The sequence below is a fragment of the Topomyia yanbarensis genome, chromosome 2, assembly GCF_030247195.1.
Source record: "Topomyia yanbarensis strain Yona2022 chromosome 2, ASM3024719v1, whole genome shotgun sequence".
Classification (NCBI taxonomy): Eukaryota; Metazoa; Arthropoda; class Insecta; order Diptera; family Culicidae; genus Topomyia; species Topomyia yanbarensis.
Window position 1 is genome coordinate 129,966,278 of NC_080671.1, and position 26,728 is coordinate 129,993,005.

Consider the following 26,728-nt stretch of genomic DNA (forward strand, 5'->3'; position numbering starts at 1 on the left):
AACTAAACAAAAAAATATATGCGCGTAAAAAATATTAAGGAGGCATAGGAGTTTTTTTTCTAGAAACTATTGATTCTTTTGTTTCTTTATGCATATTTCGAAATATTACCATTTTTTAGAGTGGTCTAAATAGAGCGGTAGAGCCGGATTCTAGAAAAGGTTCCCTGTCAGAATCACTCTCTACAATTGCAGACACGAAGAAAAATGTTTATTTATTTATTTAGTCTTTGAGCAAGGTAACATCGCACAGACATTTACGAAATAATTCTTAACCCAAACACTTTTTTGAACGTACTATCATCAAACCATTGGACACCATCATATAGAGTACGTTGATTTGGAAGTCGCAGGAACACCACACGTCGAGTCTGTCTTCGAGAAGCGTGTTGAAAGGAAGTATATCTAGCAACTCTGCATAGTCGATGCTGTTGCTAATGACGTCAAAAATTAAAACTAGTTAGAAAGTTTTTCTACGGTCGGCCAACATGGGTATGCACATATTTTTTCCCAAAAGAAATAAATTGGATGAACCAATTTTCGCAAGAGGGCACAAAACTTAACTTCGAAAAGTTGGATTTGAATGTTTCGTATTCAACTTGTCAGTAACTGACACCAACTTGCTGTTAGTTACACTATATGTCATAAGAAGGTAGATGTGCGGTATAGGATCACGACAACAAGCGCGAAGCATAACGGATAAAACATTTTTGAACACTCTCGATTCTGCTGATTTGAACGCTGTGACAAGGTGTCCATATTGGCATTACGTAGTTAAGGATGCTGCGGACGACGAAGCCGTACAAAGTCTTTAGGCAGTTCATATCATCAATCAAATGAGTGTTACGACGAATGAATCCCAGCAAGCCTTAGCGAAGATTTCAGACAAATGTTCGGAAAACCTCAGTTTAGTATCAATGTGGATGTCAAGGTCTTTTAACACAGCAAATCGACTGATGGTGGTCGATGCGATTCTGTAGTCGAAGGGAAATTGTAGATCATAATCGTGAGAAGGTGACGGCGCGCTGCAATTCAGGGGTGAGGATATCACCCGAAAATTCTTGAAATCGTCAGTGTACATCAGTGTAGACGATTTAAGTAGCTTGCAGAGGTCGTTAATGAATAATACGAATATCAATGGGCCCAAACGACTGCCTTGTGGCACATCCGAGGATATGTCGAAAGATGGGGATATCATATCCTCAAACAAAACAAAAGCACTTCCACCTGTCATGTAACCGTTCATAAATTCATGAACAAGAGATCACGATTTCGTGAACTTAACGATTTACCAAAACCTGTATCAAGTTCCTGAAATTAAGATCAATAAATCTCGTATTTATGAAAGTATTTGTGTTTCCAAAAAACTAGTTCGCCCCGAATATATATAGCGTTACATTCGAATGTTTGGTTGAGTTACTGTGGTTGGTTCCTAGACATGTTCAGTTTTTGTTATGATTCTGGTTCATATTTTGGGAATACACAACCGATAATTAAACGATGTTAATGATTCCAGGAGCCTATTCGCGATTTTCATAATTTCTCGTTACGTTACCGTTATGAGTTTACTGTCGAATTTTTCTGTCAGAATAGCGTCATGTATGTCCATGATTTCAAGATCTTAGCCACGATTTTCTCAATTTCTATTGACGCCATCGTGATGTTTTAGTGATTCATGTTCACGATTTCAGAACCATAGATACGAGCAATGTGCTTTATGTTCATGATTTTAGGATCATGGTCAAGATTTTTGCAACTTCTGTTCACGTTTTCGTGGTATTTTAGTAACGAGTAGTGATTTATGTTCATGATTTCTGGAACATAGTCATAATGTTCGTAATTTACATTCACGATATCGTGATGTATTATTCTCGAGTTTACTTTCGAATTTTACACGTGTAATGATGTGACGCATGTTCATGATATCATGAGTATTATCATGATAATCGAAATTTTTCTTCGCCTTATTGCGATATATAATTTTTGGCGATATATTCGAATTTTTTACTGCGCTTTCTGTCTAGGCATCACGCTGAACCTTATCAAATGAATATCGATGTTCAAGGTTTTAATAGTTTACCTATTATTGGTTGCTAGCAGCAGGATATATATGACATTCCATGGAATAGTGCAAGAACAAAAATAATTCCACTGACTATTGTACTAGGAATCATTAAACCAGTTCACGAATACATGAATAATATATAATGATTTCATGAACTATTTCTCGAGCACGAATGACAAGTCGTGACTATTGTACTAGGAATCATGGTCCAGCTCACGAATACATGAATAATATTTTATGATTTCGTGAACTATTTCACAGGCACGAATGGTAAGTTGTGACACGAGGATTGAGTATATTAATTCATAAAATTCCGAGTTTCGCAAAATAGTTCACGAGAAAAAATCCACTATTTTGATGTTGTGAACTTCCTTAACCTATGAATAAAATCAACATTTGATTTTATGAACAATCTTCATAAAGTTGTAAACAAGTTCACGCACTGAAAATCGATTTGGTGAATATTTGTGTTCATGGTCCTGTTTACGTAACGTAAAAACGTGATTGTTCCAGAACTCATGACACTTTATTCACGATTTCGGGAAAAAAATTCCATTGCGTTAGTCAGTCCAGCAGCACGATATGTTTTAATTTTTCGACACCAATACGACGATGGGTAGTTACAGTGCTTTAAAATAAATTATCATTTATTCACCTTATTGTTAAGGTACGAAGAATACTCCATACTAATGGATTTTTTCAAGTTTTGGAATTTTAGTTAATCTGTTGGACATCCATCGTGATCACCACAGCCTTAAAAGAAAGGATGCAGGGTAAAAGTCATAAATCAGTCAATAATCATTTTATTTTATTAACTAATGCTTGTTTTTTCACTGATGTAATAAAATCATTGCTTCATACTTTTAAAAAAATTAAACTTTCTTCAATTTTTCTCTTAAAAAATATATCTCATTAGGGCAATTGCAGCGGGCCGTGGTTCTGACTGTGATATTGAGTGTACGGTTCAGATGGGCGGACGAGGACTTCATGATCACGTTAATATGTTTGCGCTTAAGACCGCGTTGATCCGAGCATAAGTACTATAGCATTCACTAAATTATCGGAACGTTGTTGTGTTTGCGAAATCTTAGGCTTAGTTCTGCGTGGATGATCGTGATTGCATGTTCGCCTTTGTGTTTTATCACGAAGGGAACAAGCGTTTATATGTTAACAAGTCCGATCGCGTGAAGATTTTAGATGCCTTCCCCATATCACTTGAGTTCCAGTTCATATCGTCCTGGAATATGTTGTATAGTATATATCAATGCCATTTTTCGTATTAGATTGGGCCAACTGAAGACCTGTACCCAGGCTGCTATGAGCAAGGGTAGGGACGTGCAGTCGTAACCCATTTATGATCGCGCGAGTATGGGTGTTTGTAGGTTTGAGGTGGCGTTCATAAATTAATAAGTGCTAAAACGTCACTTAATCACCAGTGCCTTTTCATATTTACGAGATCGCGAGCCAATGTGTGAGAGGATGAACGCGAAGGATTCGAGCGATTGTATGCTAAAGTGTTTAATCGCGTGGGCGTTTGTATATCGTTCGTGCTAAAGTAACTTTGCATGTAGAAATTCGATTGTATAACCGTGTTGTCATTTGCATACTCGCGTGAATTGTTGAACATTCGCGCGGATCACGGTTTTGAGTGTACGGCTCAGATGTAAGAACTAAAAACATAGGTTGCTAGGACCAACGATAGGAGCTTCCGGACGTGACCGATTCTTGATCGTATGAGAACGCGTATTTGTATAATCGCACTTGAGACCGCGTTTATAAATTGTACGTGTTAAAACGTTCACTTGGTCACAAGGCCATTTTTATTTATTTTTATGTTTGCTAGATCGTGGGCGTAGTTTGGCGCGGATAATCGCAATTGCTTGTACTAGTTTGTCACTAGGGCTACATTATCGCGCAGAACTCAAGTGTTTGTACGTTAACGGTTATGATTTCGTGGATCGGTGTGTCACGGGTATGTAACTTCACTTGTATAAATTCGATTGTGTATCCATGTGACCGCTTACAAATTCGTGGTAAATGCTTGCGCGAGCCGCAAGTTTCAGTGTACGGTTCAGATCCAGAAGGGAATGAGTTCCTCATATCACTACAGTATCCTACCTTGGAGCGCTGAGACATCTAGTGTATACCAGGGTTGCCACATTCATAGATTGTTGTGCAATGTCACAGATTTATTTAGTAATTTTCGGTCACATATTCTTTTCACAGATTTTTGAAAATATTCCGCTTTTTCTTTGATTTTTTGGAAATTTTACGCAGATTTTTTTTTCTATTTAAGGCGTATGTACGTCACAGATTGTAAAAAGATTTTTTTACTAAAACACATTCCGTATGGATTTTTTAGACTAATATTGAAGACACAGACCTAGGCCAGCAGACCAAAGGTAGAGGCTCCCAGACGTGACCAATTCATGTTCAGGTGGGAACGGGCGTTGGCATAATCCCACTTGACACGTTTATAAATTCATAAATGCTAACAGCTTGGCTTGATCACCGAGGCATTTCTTTGTAGGCGAAATCGCGGGCGCAAGTGTGCGCATATGATCGCATGCGGGACCAAATTTATTTGTATTATCGCGAACGACACGAGCGTTTCTATGTTAACGTGTTTGATCTTAGCGGCAAAAGTAGTATGTGCTACTCTTCTTCTGCTTTCAAGCGTGTGTAGCCCTAATAATCTACAGCGGTCTTCGTACGGCGGAAGATTTATAGGGTTCTGAAGGGCTTAATGCATACCCGACCAAATTCTTATTGGTTCAGACCCTATACAAACCCTTTAAAATGTCATAAAAATGGTCCGCACCAAGTTTCTAAAGCCTGGAAACACCATAAAATAACCGATAAATACACCAAAATAAAGTTTTTATATGGAATCTACCGGACCATGGTGATGGCGTTTTCTTGGGTTGTTACCATTTAAAACACTATTAAAACACCAAGCAGTGGGGGTAAAATTGGACCATGACCAAGGGGGTATTTTCATTTGCTCGGGTAGCGAGCGAATTCTTGCTTATCCATGTTGCTTGATACGTGCACCATATTATGGAGTTAGATTCCAATAACGACCGTACCAATCCGCTGTACATTGAGCGGAGAAATTCGAAATTTTAAATATGAATCCCATCTGGCAGTTTGCCTTGTTAATAATAAAGTCGACATGAGGTCGGAAAGTACCAAATCCACTTGTGGTACACGCTCAAGATGCTGATCTCCAGTACAGTAGTCGTATGAAATTTGCTGGTGCTTGAGATGACACGATATCACACTGCACTTGTGAATACTAATTAAAAGCGAGTTTACAGAGCACCAGTCATTGGAAGTGTTCAAGAGCTGTTGCAATGACAAACATGATCATGATCAACATAATTTAACATCATCAGCGTAGAATATATGACACCCCAGTAGTAATATTGTCGTTAGATCACTGATAAACTGTATGAATAAGAGTGAGCCCAAATTACTGCCTCGAGGAACACCCGAGTTGTTCGAAAATGGGACTGACATCCAATTTTTACTGCAAGTTAGTGCTTACTCAGGTACGATTCAAATCAACGAAACAGATCAAAAGACACTCTTATTACCTTCAATCGTTCCACAAGTATTGCGTGATCAACTCTGTCAGATACTGAATTCAAGTTGGTATATACCGTGTCGATCTGAGCACCAGCGTCCATAATACGTAAACAAAATAAAATGACCTAAGCGAGATTAGTGGAGGTTTTGGGATGAATCCATATAGATCAGAGGAAATGTAGCTTTAGCAGAATGCAGAGTGCATATCGTTCATTATGATTCCAAAAACTTTAGAGCAGGTGTACACAACAATGTAATTCCTCTGTAATGTTCTACATTTCGCCGATCTCCCTTTGTAGAACCCAGGTAACATAATTGACCTTTTCCAGCTGGAAGGATAACGACACTGCCTGAAGGAACTGTGGTATAGAGTTTTCGACGGTAAAATTAACGCATCCGCGCATTTCTTGAGAACATATGAATGTATGCCGTCAAAACTAGGAGTGACTGAAGCTATTTGTATATTCGAGTGATCTCTTGAATGTTCGCGTATTTTGATGTTCAATTTTGGTATTGTGCGGTTCAAATGAAGAAAGAAAGTGAGCTCACCCATCTCACTGAAATCTTTAACTATGGCGCCCTGAGACTTATTGTCTACTGCATACAAGCTCCGCATTTTAGAATGAGAGCTCCTGGACGCATATATTTATATGTTGGCACATGAGACCGCCTTTATAAATTTAATTTATGTGCCTAATCGCCAGGACGTTCTACCACGCTGACTTAATCGCCAGGACGTTTAAATGATTGAGAGATTGTGGGCGTAGGTATGCGTGAATGATCACGTTTGCTACCTATTTTATATTACCGTGAAGAGCTCGAGCATTGGTATGTTATTCTGCGCGTTCTGTTGATCGCTTTTGTAAGTCGCGTATACTAGCGCGTCTATGGTTACGCGTATATTACTGCGTGTCCATCTGGTTGTTTGCATTTTACCGTGTTCTGTTCTGTGTCACCGAAAAAATAAAGGCACAACAAGAAACAACACATTAGTTAGACATTCATTCCGCAAAGGTTAGATGGACGAGCGGCTTGTATACTACAATATATTAGAGAAAGATATTGTGACAATTATGCGCAGAACGCTAAAGGTGACAGAGGCAAAAAACATACACCTCATATATAGTAGAAACAATAACTAATACCCGAACTTGAGCAGGTAATAGTAGGAAAACCATACTTGCTTACTTTTATTCCTGCGCACCCCTGGTGGTGCAAAGGGCCGTTAGTAGGAAAACCATGCAACATAAAAATCGCCCAAAAAGAGCTCCCGGCCTCCTCGATGCACCACTATCGAGACATATTTCAATCAACATCTTAAAAGTAACCTTCTGTCAGCGGTCATTATGAAAAGACGCAATTATGTTTAATATAATATGAATAGCTATTTATCTAATTAACACTTTAAATGGAGATTTACGAATAAACAAGTATTAATTAAAGGGGTGGGTATAGCATAGTTGGTAAATCGATTGCCTTGTATGCAGCGCACCTGGGTTCGAGTCCCGACCCCGTACATAAGGTTGGAAATTTTTCATAAAAGGTTTTTGATGCATTAAGTTCATTCAAACTGATACCTGTAATATTGCCTAAAGATGTTTGTAATACCGTCAATACAACCAGCCTAGGGGATTTATATTTAAGATACAAAAGTTATAAACAACGAAAGCTATTTTTGTTATTATGAAACACAATATAATTAAAATTTTCTAGCGCTGTATTTGTTTAAAACACTAGGTTTTATCAATCACAATAGCCTTCAATAGTGGTCACTTCACGCAACATAATAGTGAGCCTGTTTCAAATATACCATGGTATTGTTTACACTTCACTTTCACGTTTCTTTATAAAAACAACAACCAAAAAACTGATCTTTTTTTTCAATTACCGTACCATATCGAAAATGGATGGTAACAAGTTCGAGATATGCCGGAATCACGTATCAAGCGAAAAAAAAATAAAAGCGCTCAGATTACAACATTTTCTCGCGTTGTATCTAACCACACCACTCAGATAAGCGACACATGGCAGGTTGTAACGATACAAACTGATGGGTGTAGTAGATACTACGGCTTGAGGCAGAGCAACCAACCAACTGTTCCAAACGCAGCTGGCTCGGTTCGCTCATAAATGCACTTGGGTTGACTCACCGAGTTAAAATGACGTATACGCCATCGAATCGAGGATGTTATGCTGTACCAAAAATTAATTCCATAACCTGATTTTTGTACTGAAACTGGATTCTGTTAATCTTGCTTATCGTACAGAAAAAGGACATCTCTTGGTGCTTTTACGAATTTACAGTATTATGGCGCTTGGATCATTGTTGCGTTCGAAATGCGCGGTACTGCCAGGAACCCATCAAAATCTAGCGTAGTCGTCGTAACACTCTGGCACTGGTGTCTGTAAGGTAACTGTACCTAGACGCGCAATGGAACCACCATCGTTCGTATCGCATTAGGTATATCGGACACAGTCAGACGCGCGCCAGGCGTGAAATGAAAAGCGGCAGAGTATTTACGTCAAGTACACTCACAACGGTAACCGACTAGTGTTCACTTTCATTTTTCTCTTCTTGTTACGCTCGTCATCGTATCGATAACAGTTGCTACAGCAACAGTAGCAACAATAACAACAGAAACACAGCTTTTGACAGTAGCGTATTTAGGCTGCGGTTACAAACAGACAAAAGTGGTGAAAGACAATGAGCTACTGAAAAATGGCTAATTACATGTTTCTTGTGTCAGAATTATCACGATAAACAAGTTAAATCAGGTATCGATTGAGTATAAAATCTAATTATTAAAATCCCAATATGTATCGTTAAAACTACAGCTATATCTCAAGTGCTAGAGAACTCATTATAATTGGAAAAAAATCATATCGCCCTGAGACGGATTTAGACAATCCCGTTCAAAATCGATCCGACCAAGATTGGAAAAAAAAATCTCAGTCCAAATCACCAATCACTGCACTCAAAATCCCAACTCGTACATACCTTGGTTTCTGCGATTTTTTCATATCCGAATCACCTCCTCCGCCTCCCGTCGACTGCAGCGACGCAGCGGACAAGGACGACGACGACGATGAAGACGACGATCCAATCGACGATCCTGGCAAACTGTTTCCTGCTCCTACTCCCGAAACTATACCGGACGCGGAAAACGTACCACCACCTGCTACTGAACTGAACGAGTACAGATTCCTACCACTTTTCATTGCTCATCTTGCACTATATATTACAACGGAAAGCGAATCTTTCCGTCCTTGATTATCATACTATCTGCTTTGGCCAGGACCGTTGCTGGCATCCACCACTGGAAGAGTTTGATTGTTTGTTTTGCACCTTAACAAGAGTTGAGAAATTTTTCCTTCTCTCTAGCTGGCAGACAAGGGATTAATTCTTGTTTTTCCCCCCTGATGCCCCCCGTTCGGTGTACCCGTAATGTACTCAAACTTATGCTGCTCCAACTATAACCGGTAGTTGGTTTGATTCTTCTCGAATATTTTTTTCTGTTTCACTTGAACTACAATTCCTCTATATTCTGCATCCACACACGGTGCGACATGTAGTGGAAAGAGGCCTGCCGAATAAGGGAGCACAATCTGCCCCAGTTTCGTAAGCTAGGGCAGGCGACACAATAAAAAAAATCAAACACAAAACTGATGCACTCACACTGCGCTACTACTATTGCAACCGGCTGCAGTTCTCCTGCCACCGTGCTGCCACTGCTGCTGCTGCTGCTGACCACGACCGTAGCCGGGCGATGGACGTTACCACTGCGTCAGTCGTCGTCGTCGTCAGTAGCTCGGTCGGTTCGATGAAGTCGACGAGTGCATCTGTTCGCATCTTGACGCCGCACTCGGAACTTCTGAAAAGGAAGGGAAAAGAAGAAAACGAACAAAAAATGAATAAGGCGGTATGTATTGAGTGATTTAGCCTGTACGGCTACTTCGGTTGCAAGAGCTAAGGAAGGTAGCGCTGGTACAATTGGTTTAACCGGGTAGATGAAAGATCGGATACTATCCTAAAAAGAAAGAAAGCTGTTTCCCCAATCACAATAAATGCAAGATATGCATTACGCCGCTTATTACCTGGCTAGCTTCTTCAGTACCAGACAATGTAATATTAAATATAGTTGAAAAGAAACACCTTTGTCCAAATTTCCTAGCTAGTCCTACAAAATTCCAAATCAAACATATGCAAGAATGTTTTTGGATTTAAAAAACTCCTATTCGTCGAATTGGAACCATTCATAAATTACGTAACGCTTTTATGGGATGTTTCATGGGGGTAGGGGGCGTCAATTTTGGGCAATTTTTGCGTTACGTAATTTATGAATGGTCCCATATGGGTGCCTTATAAGAGGCATTGGGGGTAGAATGGGTCCATTGGTAGGAATCGGAACTATTACGGTGACCACGATACTGTTGGGAATTTGTTATGACATCATCACAGTTCCTCGATGGCGGAGTGGTTAACGCACACAGCTAAAGGTGAATTGTCACCGTTTCGGTAATTCGCTCTTTGTCTATTTGCCGTTGGAGACGTTCCTAAAAACTTTGAAAAAGGAAAACGCATGACTTACGTCAAAAAACTAGGAATATATGCAGTCAGTACTCGCCGAGTCCGAACGTAAAACTGTCTTCTACCCATAATTGTATGGGATAATGGCAGATCGTGACCTAACAAGTACTTATACAGGATATCCTATAGAACTTGACCCAATTACCGGCAGAAAATACTGACAAAAAGCAGGCTTATCTTCTTAAGATCCTTTAACATACATTCCAAGAGTTAGACATGTAGAAAGAATAAAAGCTTCCGTGTATAGTCAGCAGCTACATATTGCTTGCCAAACAAGTGATTTTTTAATTTGATAAAAAAAAATTCAAATTTTTTAAGACTTTGTATCTAAATTGAATTAAAAAAAAATTATGTTATTTTTCTCATCAAATTTGATGTGAATCATGTGAATCAAATGTGATGTGAATTGTGTAAGTACTGAAGAACTTTTTATGTTGATCTTTTCCTTTGATTTGGCGAAATTCTCAAATAATAATTATTGACAGTTATTTTTGATTTTGATTCAAGACACACATCATATCGAAAGATAGCAAAATAACCAAGCCGCACACCATACAAAATGGCATCAAATTAGAAACAACAACTAAATTGTAACAGTCTGGACACAAACGGTTACAATATTGGCAAAATGGTCGAAATCCGTTGTTCGTTGATTATATTATACGATTTAATTTTACAATTCGTTTTAGATCGTAAATTTTAACTATACCCGAATTTTGTTAAATGCAATATGATCATAAACTTATTAATTATAATCTCGTGAAACTGGTTAGTCATAATTTTGAAATAGACAATTTTGTTTTCAACGATGGTTCATAGGTAAAAATAAAATTACATTGTACAAATCAACAATGAGATCAGTTCAATTACAGTTGTTTGTGTACTGACTAAAATGGTTGTATTCCAGCTTAAATGACTCATACAAACGTTACAGCTGAGACAAGCGATTTATACTGAGACGATCGTCTCAACATACAACGGTTGTGTATCGGCTGAGATGTTCGTGTCTAGGCTGATGATGACAGCCTCAAAACAACAACGAGAGATTACTGTTTCCAACAGAAACTATTCGTCCAAATGGTGGTGGTAAGACGTCAGACAAATTATTACTTGCCACGGCGAAAAAACAATTTTCCGTTCTTCCCACAACCACCGAACATCCGATTGCAGGTCTTGCAATACCAGCAGTAAAACCAAATTTCATAAACTTTAAAAAAGGCGACACCATCAACCCGTACCGTTCAGCTAATGAAAACATTCAACCCAAACAAATGGAAGTGACACCTACCAGCGGCGAAAATAGTTTAAACACATTGGCAACCACATCTCAACATTCGAACACAGACAGCCAATTTGAACTGGACCCCTTACACCCTCCAATCGTACGGCTCACGTCACAATCAACGAATGGCGACGGTCGTTTTTTAAAGACCAGACTTCGCGAACCAAAAATAATGTACGCCTATACCTGGCATATATGAAGGACCAACACCCATCTATTTGCGTGGAAGGAATGACGCCGACCAGCATCAAAATGACACTCGCATCCGAAGGACTACCGACCACTCCTGACCATCTCCTGCGCATTTTCATCGAAGTCTATCAGGAATATGGGCTAAATTCAGACGAAGCAGCAGCAGACCTTGACTCCTATGGAAAATTTTTATCAAGCGAAAGAACCAGGCGCCTTCAACAACTCCGCAAAGCTACGCATAAATTTGGAACGTCGAATTTTCGGAAGTAACGACGCCCTCTATAGAGAAAGAAAATATAACTGTAAGTAATTTAAATATTCCAAAAACTTCTTCGCATCCACAACAGCATTCGACTGAAATTTTAGTCTATTGCCAAAATTTTAATCGAATGAAAAGCCCAGCCAAAATGAAAGAAATCCAACAAAAACTAATTTCATCTTCTTTTAATATAATTCTTGGAACAGAAAGTAGCTGGGATGAAAGCGTAAGAAGCGAGGAAATTTTTGGAAATCAATTTAATGTATTTCGGCATGACCGTAATTTGTCTCTTTGTAATAAAAAGTCTGGAGGAGGAGTCATTATAGCCATAAAAACAGACTTTCCTTCAGAAGAAATAGAAACCATGAAACATATAGAATTTGAACATATATGGGCAAAAGCATTAATATCAGGAGAAGTGCACATATTCTCCTCTGTGTACTTTCCACCTGAAAATGCTCACAAAAAATCATTTGAACTATTTTTTAAAACTGTAGAATCTATCATGTCAAACATGGAACCTGAAGTAAAACTGCATATTTATGGCGACTTTAATCAAAGTAACGCCAACTTCATCGTAGACATTGAAAACGAATCTATCTTACTCCCAGTCGTAGGTGAAAATGAAACACTTCAATACTTCTTTGACAAAATATCTGAATTTGGCCTGCACCAAATCAACCATGTAAAAAATAGACAAAATTCATATTTAGACCTCTTATTCACGAACTGCACTGAAGACTTCTGTGTTAATGCATCTTTAACTCCATTATGGAAAAATGAAGTATTTCACAAAGCAATCGAATATTCAATTTTCTTTCATCAAAACTCTTACCCGAACGACTTGGAGTATGAGGAAGTGCCGGAATACCATAAAACCGACTTCGAAGAAGTCAAACGTAGACTATGTAGAATGAATTGGCAAACTGTATTGAGTATAGAAGGAAATCTCAACGAAGCAGTGACTAAATTCTATTTAATTGTAACGAATTTAATGTCTGGAACAGTACCAGTAAAAAGAAGAAGAAGAACTCATGGCGGTCAGCAGCCTGTATGGTTCAACCAACATCTGAAAAATTTAAAAAATAGCAAAAGGCACATAAAATTTACAAGAAAGAACATAACATTACAAATCGGCAAAACTATCTGGATATTTGCTCCCAACTCGACATAGCCATTAACACTGCACATGAAGAATATAATCGTAAAATCGAGACTGAAATCAAGACCTGTCCAAAGAATTTCTTCAATTACGTGAAAACGAAATTGAAAAGTAGCAACTTTCCATTCCAAATGCATTTTGACGGACATGTAGGAAATAACAATACTGAAATTTGCAATATATTTGGAAAATTCTTTCAAGAAGTCTATACTTCATATTCCGAAACAGACCGCGACCGCGACTACTTTTCATTTATACCTGAATTTTCAAATGACATTGCCGTCCACGAACTATCTGAACACGGAATTACCACTGCACTAAAAAACTTAGACGTATCAAAAGGACCTGGACCGGACGGAATAGCACCAATATTTTTAAAAAATCTAGCAGAAGAATTCACTCTACCACTACTACATATTTTCAACATGTCACTGAAAAATGGAACATCCCAGAAATATGGAAATCATCCTTTTTAGTGCCAATTTTTAAATTAGGCGCTAAATCGGACATCCGAAACCATCGTGGGATTGCCATTATATCATGCATTCCAAAATTATTCGAAAAACTAGTAAATGACAAAATATTTCAGCAAATCAAAAATCAAATAACAAGCAAGCAGCATGGCTTTTATAAAGGCCGCTCAACAACATCAAACCTTTTAGAATTTGTAACATTTACTGTAACTGCAATGGACAATGGCAACCATGTGGAAACACTCTACACAGACTTTAGTAAAGCACTCGACCGTATTGACATACCTTTATTACTCTTCAAACTGCAAAAATATGGCATAGAAAATAAACTATTGAAATGGCTCGAATCATATTTAACAAAACGTCAACAAACAGTTCGCTTTCAGAATATAATCTCGGAACCAATTTCTGTCACCTCTGGCGTACCCCACTTAGACCCTCTTCTTTTTATTTTGTACGTTAATGACATTACCTTTATACTCAAACATCTTAAAGTGCTTATATATGCAGATGCCATGAAACTTTTCATGGAAATAAGAAATGTCAAAGACACTGAAATATTCCAAAACGAAATAAATATATTCCACTCGTGGTGTAGCAAAAGTCTACTCCAACTTAATGTAAAGAAATGCAACTCAATAACCTTCAGCAGAAAAATTTCAAATGTTCCCATAGACATACACTTAGGCAACCAACTTGTAGAAAAATGCAAAATTGTACGAGATTTAGGCGTAATCTTAGACTCCAAGCTCACATTTGTTGAACATTATAATACAATAATAAATAAAGCAAATAGTATGCTGGGCTTTATTAAATTTTCACCTACAATTTTGAAGACCCTTACACAATAAAATCATTATACAATACATATGTCAGGCCAATTTTGGAATATTGCAGCATAGTATGGAACCCATACACTGTCCTGTACGAAGAACGCATCGAATCAGTCCAAAAACAATTTATTTTGTACGCGCTTCGTAAACTAAACTGGACGACATTTCCTCCTCCATCGTATAAAGCACGTTGCATACTCATTAATATACAAACACTCAAAGAACGCCGCGAATTTGCCATGCTTTACTTTATCAACGACATTATTTCTCAACGTGTACAATCCGCATCATTGCTTTCGCAAATAAAATTTTATGTACCTAGCCGACAACTAAGAACTCGTAATTTATTCCAAGAACAATCTTTTAGGACAAACTATGCTAAAAATAGCCCCATAAATAGAATGATGCGACATTATAATGAAAATTGTGTAATAATTGACCTTTCCATGTCTAGAAAACAAATCAAATCTGAACTAAACCGTAGAAATAATGTATAGTATATAAGTAAATATTGTAAAACCATTCTATGTAGTCTACATATGCTTGACGAAAAATAAATAAATAAATAAATAAATATCGATTTTTCGAAATCAAAACATCGACTACTGTTTTGGTTGAAATTTTTACGAATCGGTTTTCCGTGTTGTACACGTAGTGACAAGTACGAATTCAGTCAGCGTCTTACCAACTTCTTCACTGTTTGTTTACGTTCCGAAAGAGAAGAACTTCTTTTTCTCGCATGAGAGTAATTTAGCTGTGAATGCAAATAGTGTTTCCAATCTAGTGCTAAGTCAGTGTCAGATTCTAATGAAACACAGTCGAAGGTTTAATCCAATCTTTTTAGGCAGAAATATAGCAGTTCCCTTTTTTAAAATTGTAGATGGAATGAAACGTGTTAATCAGGCTAAAAGGACTTTGTACGAAAATCGATGAGCTGTTCGTTGCAGTCACGGATGTTGAACAGGACGGTGATTGTTTAGACTAAAACATGACTTAACGACTAAATCAACGCGTTTCGATGGTTAGAACCAAGCCACCATCTACCGCGCAGATCGTGACCTAACAAGCACTGGAAAACGTGGGATGACAGTGATCTTATCACCGTATCCAATCGGATATCTTCCACACGAGAAACGACAATCGGTGACGAAAATGACCAAGTGTGGATAAATATCCGCATCCATGACGCCATTATATGTGAACACTAATGAGCAAGTCCATGCAGACTCGTATACATGATGGTTACGTCCACAGTTTATAAAGAACAGTTGCGCAAAAACTGAAGCAAATCTACCTATTGAACACTCAAAACGTCTACCTATCGGACACGAAGAATAACAATGCTCGAATGCGTGGGGAGTATCGTTATTATGTGATTATAATTATGAGAAAAAATTCAATGATGTAATATCTAGGGACAGATCACTTGTGATACATTTTTAAAAATCAGCGAAATTAAATGCATTTATTTCCATCAAAATAGAAATTCATAAAGTATTTTGCGTTGCGTGCAATGTTGTTTGCATTGCGTGTAAGACGTCAAAACCCTACAGAAAAACTAGCCCTACATTTAACAAAACGTCGAACAAAGTGGATCAGCGTAGGACGTTTGTTAAACAAACTTTTTTGTGAGGCAGTGCAAAGCTGATGCAAACATGGAAAATAAATGCATTTTTTTTTTCAATTTGATGCAAATTTTTTATACATTCTTAGAGTGATCTGCCCCTAGTATAATATTAACATTTAAATAATGTTAATATTTCGCTTAATGATAATTATTAAAAAATATATGTTCACTGATATTCAAATTTGGCACTATTTCAAACACCGGAACAGCTCTGGGTAGTGTTAATAATCCTTCACCGACAGTGGAAATATGAAGGTATTCTCATAGTTAAAGTGCAGCTAAAATTTTGACAAATTTGTGTATGCATACCACTTATACATATGTACCTGTTTCAAATTTATCTTACGCTGCAAATTCGACTGTTTTTTGTCACACCCCAATCAGACGGCAAGCGGCAAAAATCAATGCATTTCGTTCTTAGTTGCGGATCAGTTGAGAACCGGAAAAAGCTTAAATTCTTTATACGATGTTATTTATCGTACTGATTTTTACAAAATAAAACTAAACACTTAATTTTGAATTTTTAAATGCACAAAGTTAACTTCTAACTGAAGCGTTCGGGTTAAGTCATTTGAAATTTAACTAAAAATAAAAGGTTGCCAACATTTAAAAAAGACCAATGATTGGTCCAATGTTGCCAATCCTCTTTACGCAACTCTACTATTAAAAACTCTGGTTACGTCCTCCTACAACTAAACTCCGTTCATTGCTATCCAAAATCCTATTTTGAGGAATCTAGTCACAATTTCACATTTTCAAAGCATCTTGACATGAAAAAAGATAGGTAATGTCTGTGACATAACCGAAGTGTTTACAATATCGCCTTGATATCAACGGGAAAGTTACAGGAAATGTTATGGGCCTTACGAAAAACTAATTGCTGTTGATGGAGAAACGCGAATAACTTCTGAAAAGGTCGTAATAAAACCAAATAATTGGGTTGTTAAAACAAAATTTAAAATATCTCGAGAACTACCACATTTCAGAAAAACTTTGTTATAAGAATGTCGCCATTTTAAGCGTTTGGAATCATATTTAAAAATAAAATTCTACTTTTGACTACAAATAGTATGAATTATGAAAATTTGTCAAAAGTTGTTGTTAGGAAATTTTTTTATTTAAAGCTTCTCCAGAATCCAAATACACTAAAAAGTTGATTTTACGTCTTCAAAACGATAAACATTAAATTTTTGACATTTTTTGATGGGGTAACGCGAATAACTTTTAAAAAGAGCATAATTACACGAATTAATTGTTTTTGCAGGAGCAAAATTTCAAATATCTCGAAAACTATCGCATTTTGCAAGATATTTGTTAAATGCATTTTGACTTAAAATGATATTTAGAGTTATATTCTGTAATAAAATTACAGTTTTGTATGTCAATTAGTATGAAATTTAAAAACATGTATAAAGTTATTGTTAGAAAAACCCTTTTTTTCTGAAAATTTCTCCATCATGAAATCACATTCAAAATGTTTCTTTTCTTTTTAGGTTTATGTTGACAAAATATTAAAAAAATAGAAAAAATGTTTTTTGCGAATTGAAATTTTATCATGAATTTTTGTTTTTGTGAAAAATGACGCAAATTTTTTTTCAGTGTGTATTTTTTTCGTGCAGAAGTATTTATTCCCTGTAACTCGTTCTCAGATAGTTTTAACTGTATAAAATAGTGTAATCGAACAGAAAAAAAATGAAATTATTGCACGTAGAAACGTCTACGCCCTTTTAAAAAATTGCGCTTGAGTCAAAATAATCTTATTGACTGTGGAAAATGTTTAGTCTTCCATGCCGGTTAAACCTGTAAAGTTTTATCGGAATCTAAGAGGTCGGTCACGATTTTAGAGATTTTCGGAGATCTTCGTGGAATTCCTCATTCGACGAAGTGTACTTTTTAAAAGTGTACAGGCTTATACCAACACTGCCGAAATTATTTTTCTTTACCGTCCGCATGTCCATGTGTTGCTCGTTCCACACCCAAGAAACGAATGATAGAAAACGAACAATCGGGACCAGGGGTGCCACATTGGCAGATTTTTCTGAAATGTCACAGAATAATTTAACTATTTTTGGTGACAGATTTTTTTACAGATGACAGATTGTTGGCCTTTTAATGAAAATTTTACAGATTTCCACAGAGTTTTGGACATATTTCGATTTCCTAGATTTTTAGGATTTCATTTTTTTACACAGATTTTTTGCGTTTTAGGCATCAAAGGTAAAAAGCTTTTTTGATTATTATTCAAATTTCAATATGGCATCTCTGCTCGGTCTTTTTTCCATTTTTATTAACGAATACTTGAGTCAATTTTTAACTGTTATAACGGCATTTAATTAGCAAGGGACTAGAAGATGTGAAATATAATTCAATATTAAGAGCCATAGTACACAAGGGAGAGCAAGGAGTTGAAGAAATAATGTTTAGAAAAGCTTGGAATATGGTCATATGAGCAAACTTGGAGTTTCCCAGCGACATTAGCATTTTGTATTCTGCCGCAGGAGTTTTGGCATTTGAAATGCGAATCACCTGAGTCTGCAGCATGTCCGGACGAGCCCAAAGTAACTTTGTACTACTCTGCTCGGAACTTAAATAAACAACCGTCCAAAATTACACCATTTGTTCGTGTGCGCAAAGTATAACCTCGCACATAAGAGCGCCGGATATACTTTGGGTTCATCTATATGCAACGTGGACAATTTAAAGGAGGGTAAAGGTCACGAGAAAGTTCATGCTTGTCCAGTGTCCACGGTGACTTTTCATTATACTGTTGTCGTTTTATAAGAAAATTAAACAAATTTATATAGGCATTGGTTTGTGCGCTTACCTTCACACTGTTTCAATGTTTTGAAATAGTCAAAGCACTGAGAACTGACATACAAGTCAAGTTTCCAGTAGGAAATAAAACTGACGTTTTGAAATGTTGCCAGCAAGTAGAAACTTACCCTCTAGCCGGCGCTACGATCGGCCAACAAACACTATACGGCGCTTGTGTGCAAACTTGGATACAGTGGTGACTGACGCTTACGAACTTCTATGCGATGGGGACTTTCAACGTATTTTCATTTAAATGTTTACACAGGTTTTTCGGGAAAGATTGTTCTAGCTTACATGTCTGTTCTCACGGTGTCTTTTTTTAACAACTTTATGCAAAAAAATTCAGCATCTCTGAAACTTCTGGATATGAAAGAATGGGTTTTCCCCTTTCATTTGAAACCAACATCAAAATAATCCGTCGGGGGGTCTAGAGCAACTTTTTTTTGAAGTTTTTTTCGCGAAAACATAGATTTTATAATAGAACTAGTTCATATTTCTGTCCCTAGATGGTGCTTTAGACATTCAGACAACACTAAAAGTGAGAATCTGATAGATATTTTAATTGTCTACAACTTTGTTACCAACTAAAAACCGATTTGAAATTATCCGGAAAGTTATTTAATATTTTAACGAAGTCTAAGTCTAAGTTAGTTTCACAGAAACCCTAGTGGTTTGTAAGTCAATTCACACGCACTTTTTTCATTTGCCAAATACCTGTATTTAGTTGAACAGTGCATTCAGCGGAATGCGAGAGCTTGGAAAGTCTCATCTTTTAGCTGAAAATTATAATTCCAGATTCCACCTGATATAGGGCACCAATAATATTTTTGGGATGAAAAGTCTTAGATAAGTTTAGACCAAACTAGTATGATATTAATATTCTTTTCCAAGATGGTGAGTAATTCCTCCCGCAGAAACAGCTTTTTCAATGATGTTCTCTTTTTCATTTTATCGATTGTTTTCGGGGATGACTGATAACTATTCTTGCATGAACCTCCTATTTTGTTAGCATCTTCGTATAAAATTAACTTGTCCTGAACTTCAACCTTTATATTTGAACAAACTCAATGAAACTGTTAACACCATTGCAATATTTCGCGAATTTCATTGCAATGCTTGGTTAAAAACGCTGATTGACTTTTTCAAAATTAACTCAATGTGACGAACAGTGAACAAAAAATTTTGAGTTTTTGAATCAACATAATTTTTTTGGGATATATTCGTGGATTTGTATGTATATAAGGTTTTTCTTGTAATCAAATCATATTTTGTTTTCAAAAGTAATACATTTCGCATAATCTAGGATCAATTTATTAACGATTTCTCGCATAATTGATAGGAAATGGCCGTAAAATCCAACTGCCACAATATACTTTGCGGAAAAAAATTGAGTAAATCGTTTCACGCTAACCACTAATTTGGACAGTTACTTCTGTGGTTTGCGTTCAATTATAAACTGTGTGTCCCAACATTTCGTCTTGAACAGAATTATAATAGCTGACTTAAACGATCATATCCTAAATTATGCGACGTATGGTCCTTTCTAAAACGTAAATGTAAGCAAACCCTTGTAACCAAGCAATACCTTCCGATGAATGATAGTTCCTTCGAACCTATCGGGAAAGATTACAAACTTGAACCAAAAGCACAAATAGTTTTCAAACATCCTAATTTTCAGAAGGTCAATAGGAATTGTCAACGAAGAAGTTGTAATGAATCCCGTCAAATATTTTCATGTCACTAAACCCAATTATTTTTTTTGGTAGTGAAATAAGTGCGAGAAAATATATTTCCAAACCACTAGGCCTCGTGTGAAACTATCTTAGATATAACTTCGTTAAAATCTTAAACAACTTTTCCGGGTGATTTCAGATCAATTTTTAGTTGTCAACAAACTTGTAGACAATTAAATTTGCTATAAAATTCTCACATTTAGTGTTTTTCGAATGTCTAAAGCACCATCTAGGGACAGAAATATGAACTAGCTCGAGTAGTAAAACCAATATTGTTACGAAAAAAACTTTAAAAAAAGAAGTTGCTCTGGACCCCCCGACGGATCATTTTGATCTTAGTTTCAAATGAAAGGGGAAAGTCCATTCTTTCATATTCCGAAGTTTCAGAGATGCTGATTTTTTTGCATAAAGTTGTTCTAATAACACGGTGTATTTATTCTCTGTTGTCAAAGTGCTTATGACAGCATAGTCAAAGCGCATCTATGAAAATTGAAAACATTGACAAAATCGGAGGAAATCCTTGAAAACAAAATCCGAGAAAAAAAATTCTGCCTGAATAGCTGATTCGATATCCCGTTACTTGATCAAATCCCATTAATTTTAGACTTGAAAGCTTGTGGTTCAAATTACGAGCAAATTCAAGAATTTAGGTTACTTAAAATTTATGTCATTATGATGAACCTTTAAAACGTAAATACAAAAGACCATAATGTTCAGAAACGAGATATTTCCATGGAAATTTCACAAAGAACTAGAGAAGTGTAGCATTCTGTGGTTAAAATTTGAACGATTTTCATTAAGTCCTTCAGGATCATACTCATGTAACAATTGAGATTTTATGCTAGTTTTACAGCTACTCATAAAACTTAGGTTACACTTGTAGCTTGGGTAGTGGTCAAACACATTGGAAAATTTTCTAAATCATTTTTTCTGAAAGTACCCGAAAAAATCTTAGAAAGTCAACGTGAACATTGTAGGCAGGGGCTAGGGGTACAGGAATTATCCACGGAGAGGGAGGAGGGCGTAAAAAACGAAGGTTTTTGTGTCCCCGTCGTTCATAAACGGCCTCTTTGCACATAGCTAGGCATCCGAAAAATATGAACTCTGTTGCTGTTGCTCGTTCAAAAACCAAGCAACGAATGATAGAAGACGAACATGCGGGACATGTACACTGACAAATAAAAATATGCAGAGTTAGCATACTTTCTTTTCCCGCCTCTTTTATTCTGCTGTGATTTTTATGCATTTTCTAGTGCATACTTCTAGTATACATTCAATGAGTCTATAGACCGAATATATCCAATTCATAAAATTTACAGCAGAAGAAACGAGAGGTAGATAGAAAAGTATGATATCGATGAATAAATAAAGTTCTGCGTGTAGGTATATATAACTTCCCGAATTCGATTGGGTCTCTTAGCCGCCCCATATTGATGGCTCTGCCCAAAATAGGCATAAAAAATTCGTTCTTTCCTCGTCCCTTCAAAAGATTTTCTGAAAATTAGTTTATAATGCATTTATGGAAACAATGCGCACTTCAAAAATGGAATACACGCACTTCAAAATGGATACACATTTTTCCGATTGATTAGTACAAACAAGATTTGAAATTCCGTTCAGTACAATGAAAGTTACTAGCACTCAAAAACCAACCGGTTGTTTCTTCCGAAATTTTTAAAAGTAGCGCTAATATTGAAAGGTAAGTCGTAGCACGACAAAAAATCCTAACTGATCAAAAGGATGACTTAGACGTAGTTCGATCTGATCTTTATTGAAAAAAAATTCACCGAAAGAGGAATTGCAGTAATTTTACGATTAAAAATTAAAAGAAATTTTTCTCGATCTTTTTACTGAAGTAAGCTAACATAGTGTTCGGAAGATAGTTAAGAGTTGCAGATAGTAAATTATTTTTAAATTTATATGCATTTTCGCAACATAATGCAGCCCAGGAATACAAATTATGTCTCCGTTTTGGTAGCATCAATCCGGGCTTGACTCTAAAATAGTGCTGAATTCTGATGAGACGAAGTCGAAACGCAAATTGCCACTGTCGTATGTGCATATTTCTGTCTTTGTAAAATACGGATGATTTGAGAATAAATTGAACATTTTGACACTGGCTTTGATCCGAAGGACCGAATGAAAATCCAATCGGATTTTTTGTGTTTCGAATTAACCTAGTCAGTAACTAACACCAACTTGAGACGAAGTTAGACGATGCAACTAAACTAGTACCCAATATAGTATTAGTTATACACTATATCCAAACAGTCAGACATCATACATGACGCCTTAAGCAACTGGCAAATTCCGAGGGATGTCCTGGGAAGCAAAGCCAGAAATTCTGGTTTGCTGACGAGAAAATGAAAACAATCGATTCTTTTTAAGTAAGGAACCAAACACCTGGCTCTAGAAATGGACGAGTTAATCGCGAAACGATCAAAAGAACGACTCTTGGAAAAGAATGAGTGAGCCACGATTCTATATTTAAAAAGAAACCTGCGGTTGAACAACTTAGCGGAATGTTTTTTTATATATTATTTTTCTATTTGATTACATTGTTTTGTTTGCATTACATTTCTAAGTTACTATATTGGGTGTTCAGCCACAAATGATGACTTTTCATTCCTATTTAATTCCATTTAACGAAACCAGCATTTCGATGCATCTCTCATTCATTCACTTCTAAACTGGCTAAAGTTTCACGCAGAAGTGAATGTCTTCAGTTCAGAGGAAATATAACTTCATTTACTAACAACCAGAGTTGCAAATTTTCACCAGGTTGTTTTGAACTTGAAGGAAGAACAAATCTCAAATCATACCCTACTATGTTCAATTCGCCGTTTTTCGTTTGCACCATTCATTCAAACAGCCGAGCTGCTCAGTCATTTTCCATTCATTTTCGATTTCATTGATCCTATGAATATCTCTGTTCTGGGATATTTCAAGCAAAACTACTCTAAACATACTTCTTACTGTTCATGTAAGCTTGAAAACGCAAAATATATCAACATTTAACCTAAACTGGCCTCTACAGAGCAGATGACAACTTTGGTTGGTGAATGAAAAGGCATCAATTTGAAATGAAGACGTACGGTTTGGTTATGAAAATCCCGTCGAATTGAAAGTGAATGATTAAGGGAGGCTTTGAATTTGAATCATGGTTGGGTTTGATTGAGATGAAAGTTAGCATTTGAAAATGAAAATTTGCACCACTGCTAACAACATCATTTATTTATTATATGTAAGCAAATTAAAGGCAGAAGGATGCAGTTTTACAATTTAAAGCATAAGTGAACTGTAGTAATCAATGTCTGGTGCATTTTTGCTCGATAATTCTACTCAGAGCCAACGCAGAAACAAAATTCAGTTCGAAACTTAAATTGAATTTGAACTGAAAATGACTGAATGAACGCACTGCACCGAACTAATGAAGGCCGATAATCCTAACAAGATGCTACCTCCATGGAATGTGTGTTAGTTGCGTAGCTTACTGTGGACATGAATCACATAAACATAAATAAGCGCGAAGAACATTCAAGCACTTATTTTATATATAAATAGAATAAAAAAATACTGTATCGATTTTGTTGGCTATTTTCGGCAAATTTGAGACTAAGAGAAACGAAAGCAATGAAATTGAAAGACGGATAGGTATTCTAGAGCGAACGTCGGCGTCGGCGGTAAAACATGATGATGAGTTATGTTCTACCATAGACCATGCGGTAGACTTGGGTGCAACGCCAAACTCCTACTCTGCATAAGGCAAAGAATTCTTCACACTTCCTTTCGATCATGCCCATATGAGCCTGCCTAGTTCTAGTTTTCCGTTCTAAGTTTATAACTGATTCGCTCTAGAATACCTATCCGTCTTTCAATTTCATTGCTTTCGTTTCTCTTAGTCTCAAATTTGCCGAAAATAGCCAACAAAATCGATACAGTAGAACCTTGCGGCAATTAAAACATAGTAACAGAATAAAAAAATATACTTCAAATCAAAATCAAACAAATATTACATTAATCTTCCCAAATAAATCACTGAATCGATCAAGAGTCGATCCTTTTTTGTGAGTAAAACGGATACAATTGTGATTGATCCAGAACTTATGGCAATGCATTCACGAAGTTGGGAACAATTTATGGATATACTCTTTTTTAACCGGCCTAAAGTCGACGAAATATCCCTTAATGGGTGGCTGCTTTCCTAAGAAGTAGTATAACAAAAATGGCTTCAGAGGAGCTTCTCCTATAAACAAGGTTTATTGTGATTTAGCTTTTTACGTGGTCAAAAAACACTATATTAGTCAAAACTAAAACTGATCACAGTTATTATACTTTATTAGACATAACGACAGGGTAAATTTTATTGCCCAAAGTGGATTAAGCCGTATTTGTAGAGGTAAACAGCGTGCGTTGACTCTACTGTAGAATTACGAAAATTACCTCAAATTTGGTAAAATGTGGCTTCACATACTATGAAGTTATGCTACATAATTGGCATGTAGCAATTTAATCTTCGTACGTGAATAATGTTTTCTGAGCATGTTATGACAGGAAGATGAATGAAGGGATAGGATAGATGTTGAAAGTTCTTGTAGGTGACCTTTTTCCGAAATTGCACCCTGTAGTTTTTTATATGATGACAGATGTTCTTTCGGGAATTGTGTTGCGTTAATCATGATTTGCCTAGGATTTAATGTTCTCATGTTGCACGAATAAGCACTGTGTTCCTCAAGGGGTTAAATTGGAAGACATCGGAATTTTCAATCTCGTGCTGCATGCCGTGGTCCGCTTGAACAGGATACTAGTGAGTAACTATGGAAATGCGACTACCAGTAATGATAAAAATTGGATGATGGAATACATCATATGTTGTAAAGCATACGGAACTTATTATATGTAGTAAAAAACATTGTGCAACAATAAGCTTTTCAAAATATACATCGATAAATGTGGAATTTTTTAAAAACTAGTGCAATATTATCCATTTAGACGGTATGTACGTCCGGAAATAACTCATTTTGTAGATGTAAATGTTGGTGGCTAACGACGCCCCAAACGAAGTAGTGGAAATAATAGAAATTCCTTCCGATTTCCTTTTTATCGCAGACAACCTTCCACATCGAACGTCAGAAAAGAAGAAACCTTCCACATCGAGCGTCAGAAAAGAAGAAAAATTCCCCATAATGAGTTACATAACCGCTGTCTCAGTTCATTACTCCAAATTGAAATCTTCTGGCTTTTAATTTCCCTACTCCAACCTTCCCCAAAACCAACCCCAGTTGAAGTCTCACTGGACTGGTCGGAATTTCGTTCGGTCTCTTTCTCTCGCTGCCTGCCGACGACGATCTTGGCCGTTGAAAACGGCAGATTTGTACAAGGTACTCGTGTAAATTGTTGCCACTGGATTTTTCCCCTCTGTTTACCGATGGCATTATTTGAAACTTTCGTGATCGCTGCACGACATGCGACCCCTTTCCGTTTAAGAGAGTGCTCGACTCGGATTCCGACTCTGCCTGCCTGCCCCGCTGGTGCGATAAAATTTCGCAATCATCAGTTCACGTTTCATTGCACTTCATTTTCCGTTTGTTTCCACCCGGCCAGAGTTTGGGATTGCAAAGAAGAAAGAGTACCTCCTCCTCTCTTCCTCTCTCTCTCTCTCTCTCTCTCTCTCTCTCTCTCTCTCTCTCTCTCTCTCTCTCTCTGTCCGCCTGCCAACGCATTCATTCCACTTTTTTGTGCGGTTCTCTATTTTACCTAGTTCTTCCGACGGCTATAAGAATACTGACTGGGAAGCCGATTTTTTTTCGCAGTTTATTTTTTGTCGGAAAAATCGTGAAAGGTGATGTTGATTTTCATTTTCGTTTATTTGCTTCCAACCAACCCACCGGCACACGGCACGGTGCACAGTGGACCACGCCAGAACTGCGAAAAGTTGGTTAAACGTAATAATGCAGCGAAAAATAATGCATTTTAGACGTTAGGTGTCTTAGCTAAAGTTGCTGGACAATAAAAGCTTCTGCCTTTGGCATTGACATATCGGGAGAGGGCACAGCGTTGTTGGGAAATCGATTGGATTGTACGCAGCTCACCTAGTTTTGATTCCGGGGGG

At 36.9% G+C, this 26,728-nt stretch overlaps 1 protein-coding gene across 1 annotated transcript in view; it reads right to left on the reverse strand.

Moving 5' to 3' along the window:
- The window catches only part of LOC131681293 (uncharacterized), a 186,224-nt gene that overhangs the window by 132,055 nt on the left and 27,441 nt on the right, over positions 1-26,728 (reverse strand). The window contains exon 2 of the mRNA XM_058962022.1: positions 8,652-9,525. Within this exon, the coding sequence (XP_058818005.1) occupies positions 8,652-8,872 (221 nt within the window). The 5' untranslated portion in view covers positions 8,873-9,525. The remainder of the gene's footprint in view (positions 1-8,651; positions 9,526-26,728) is intronic.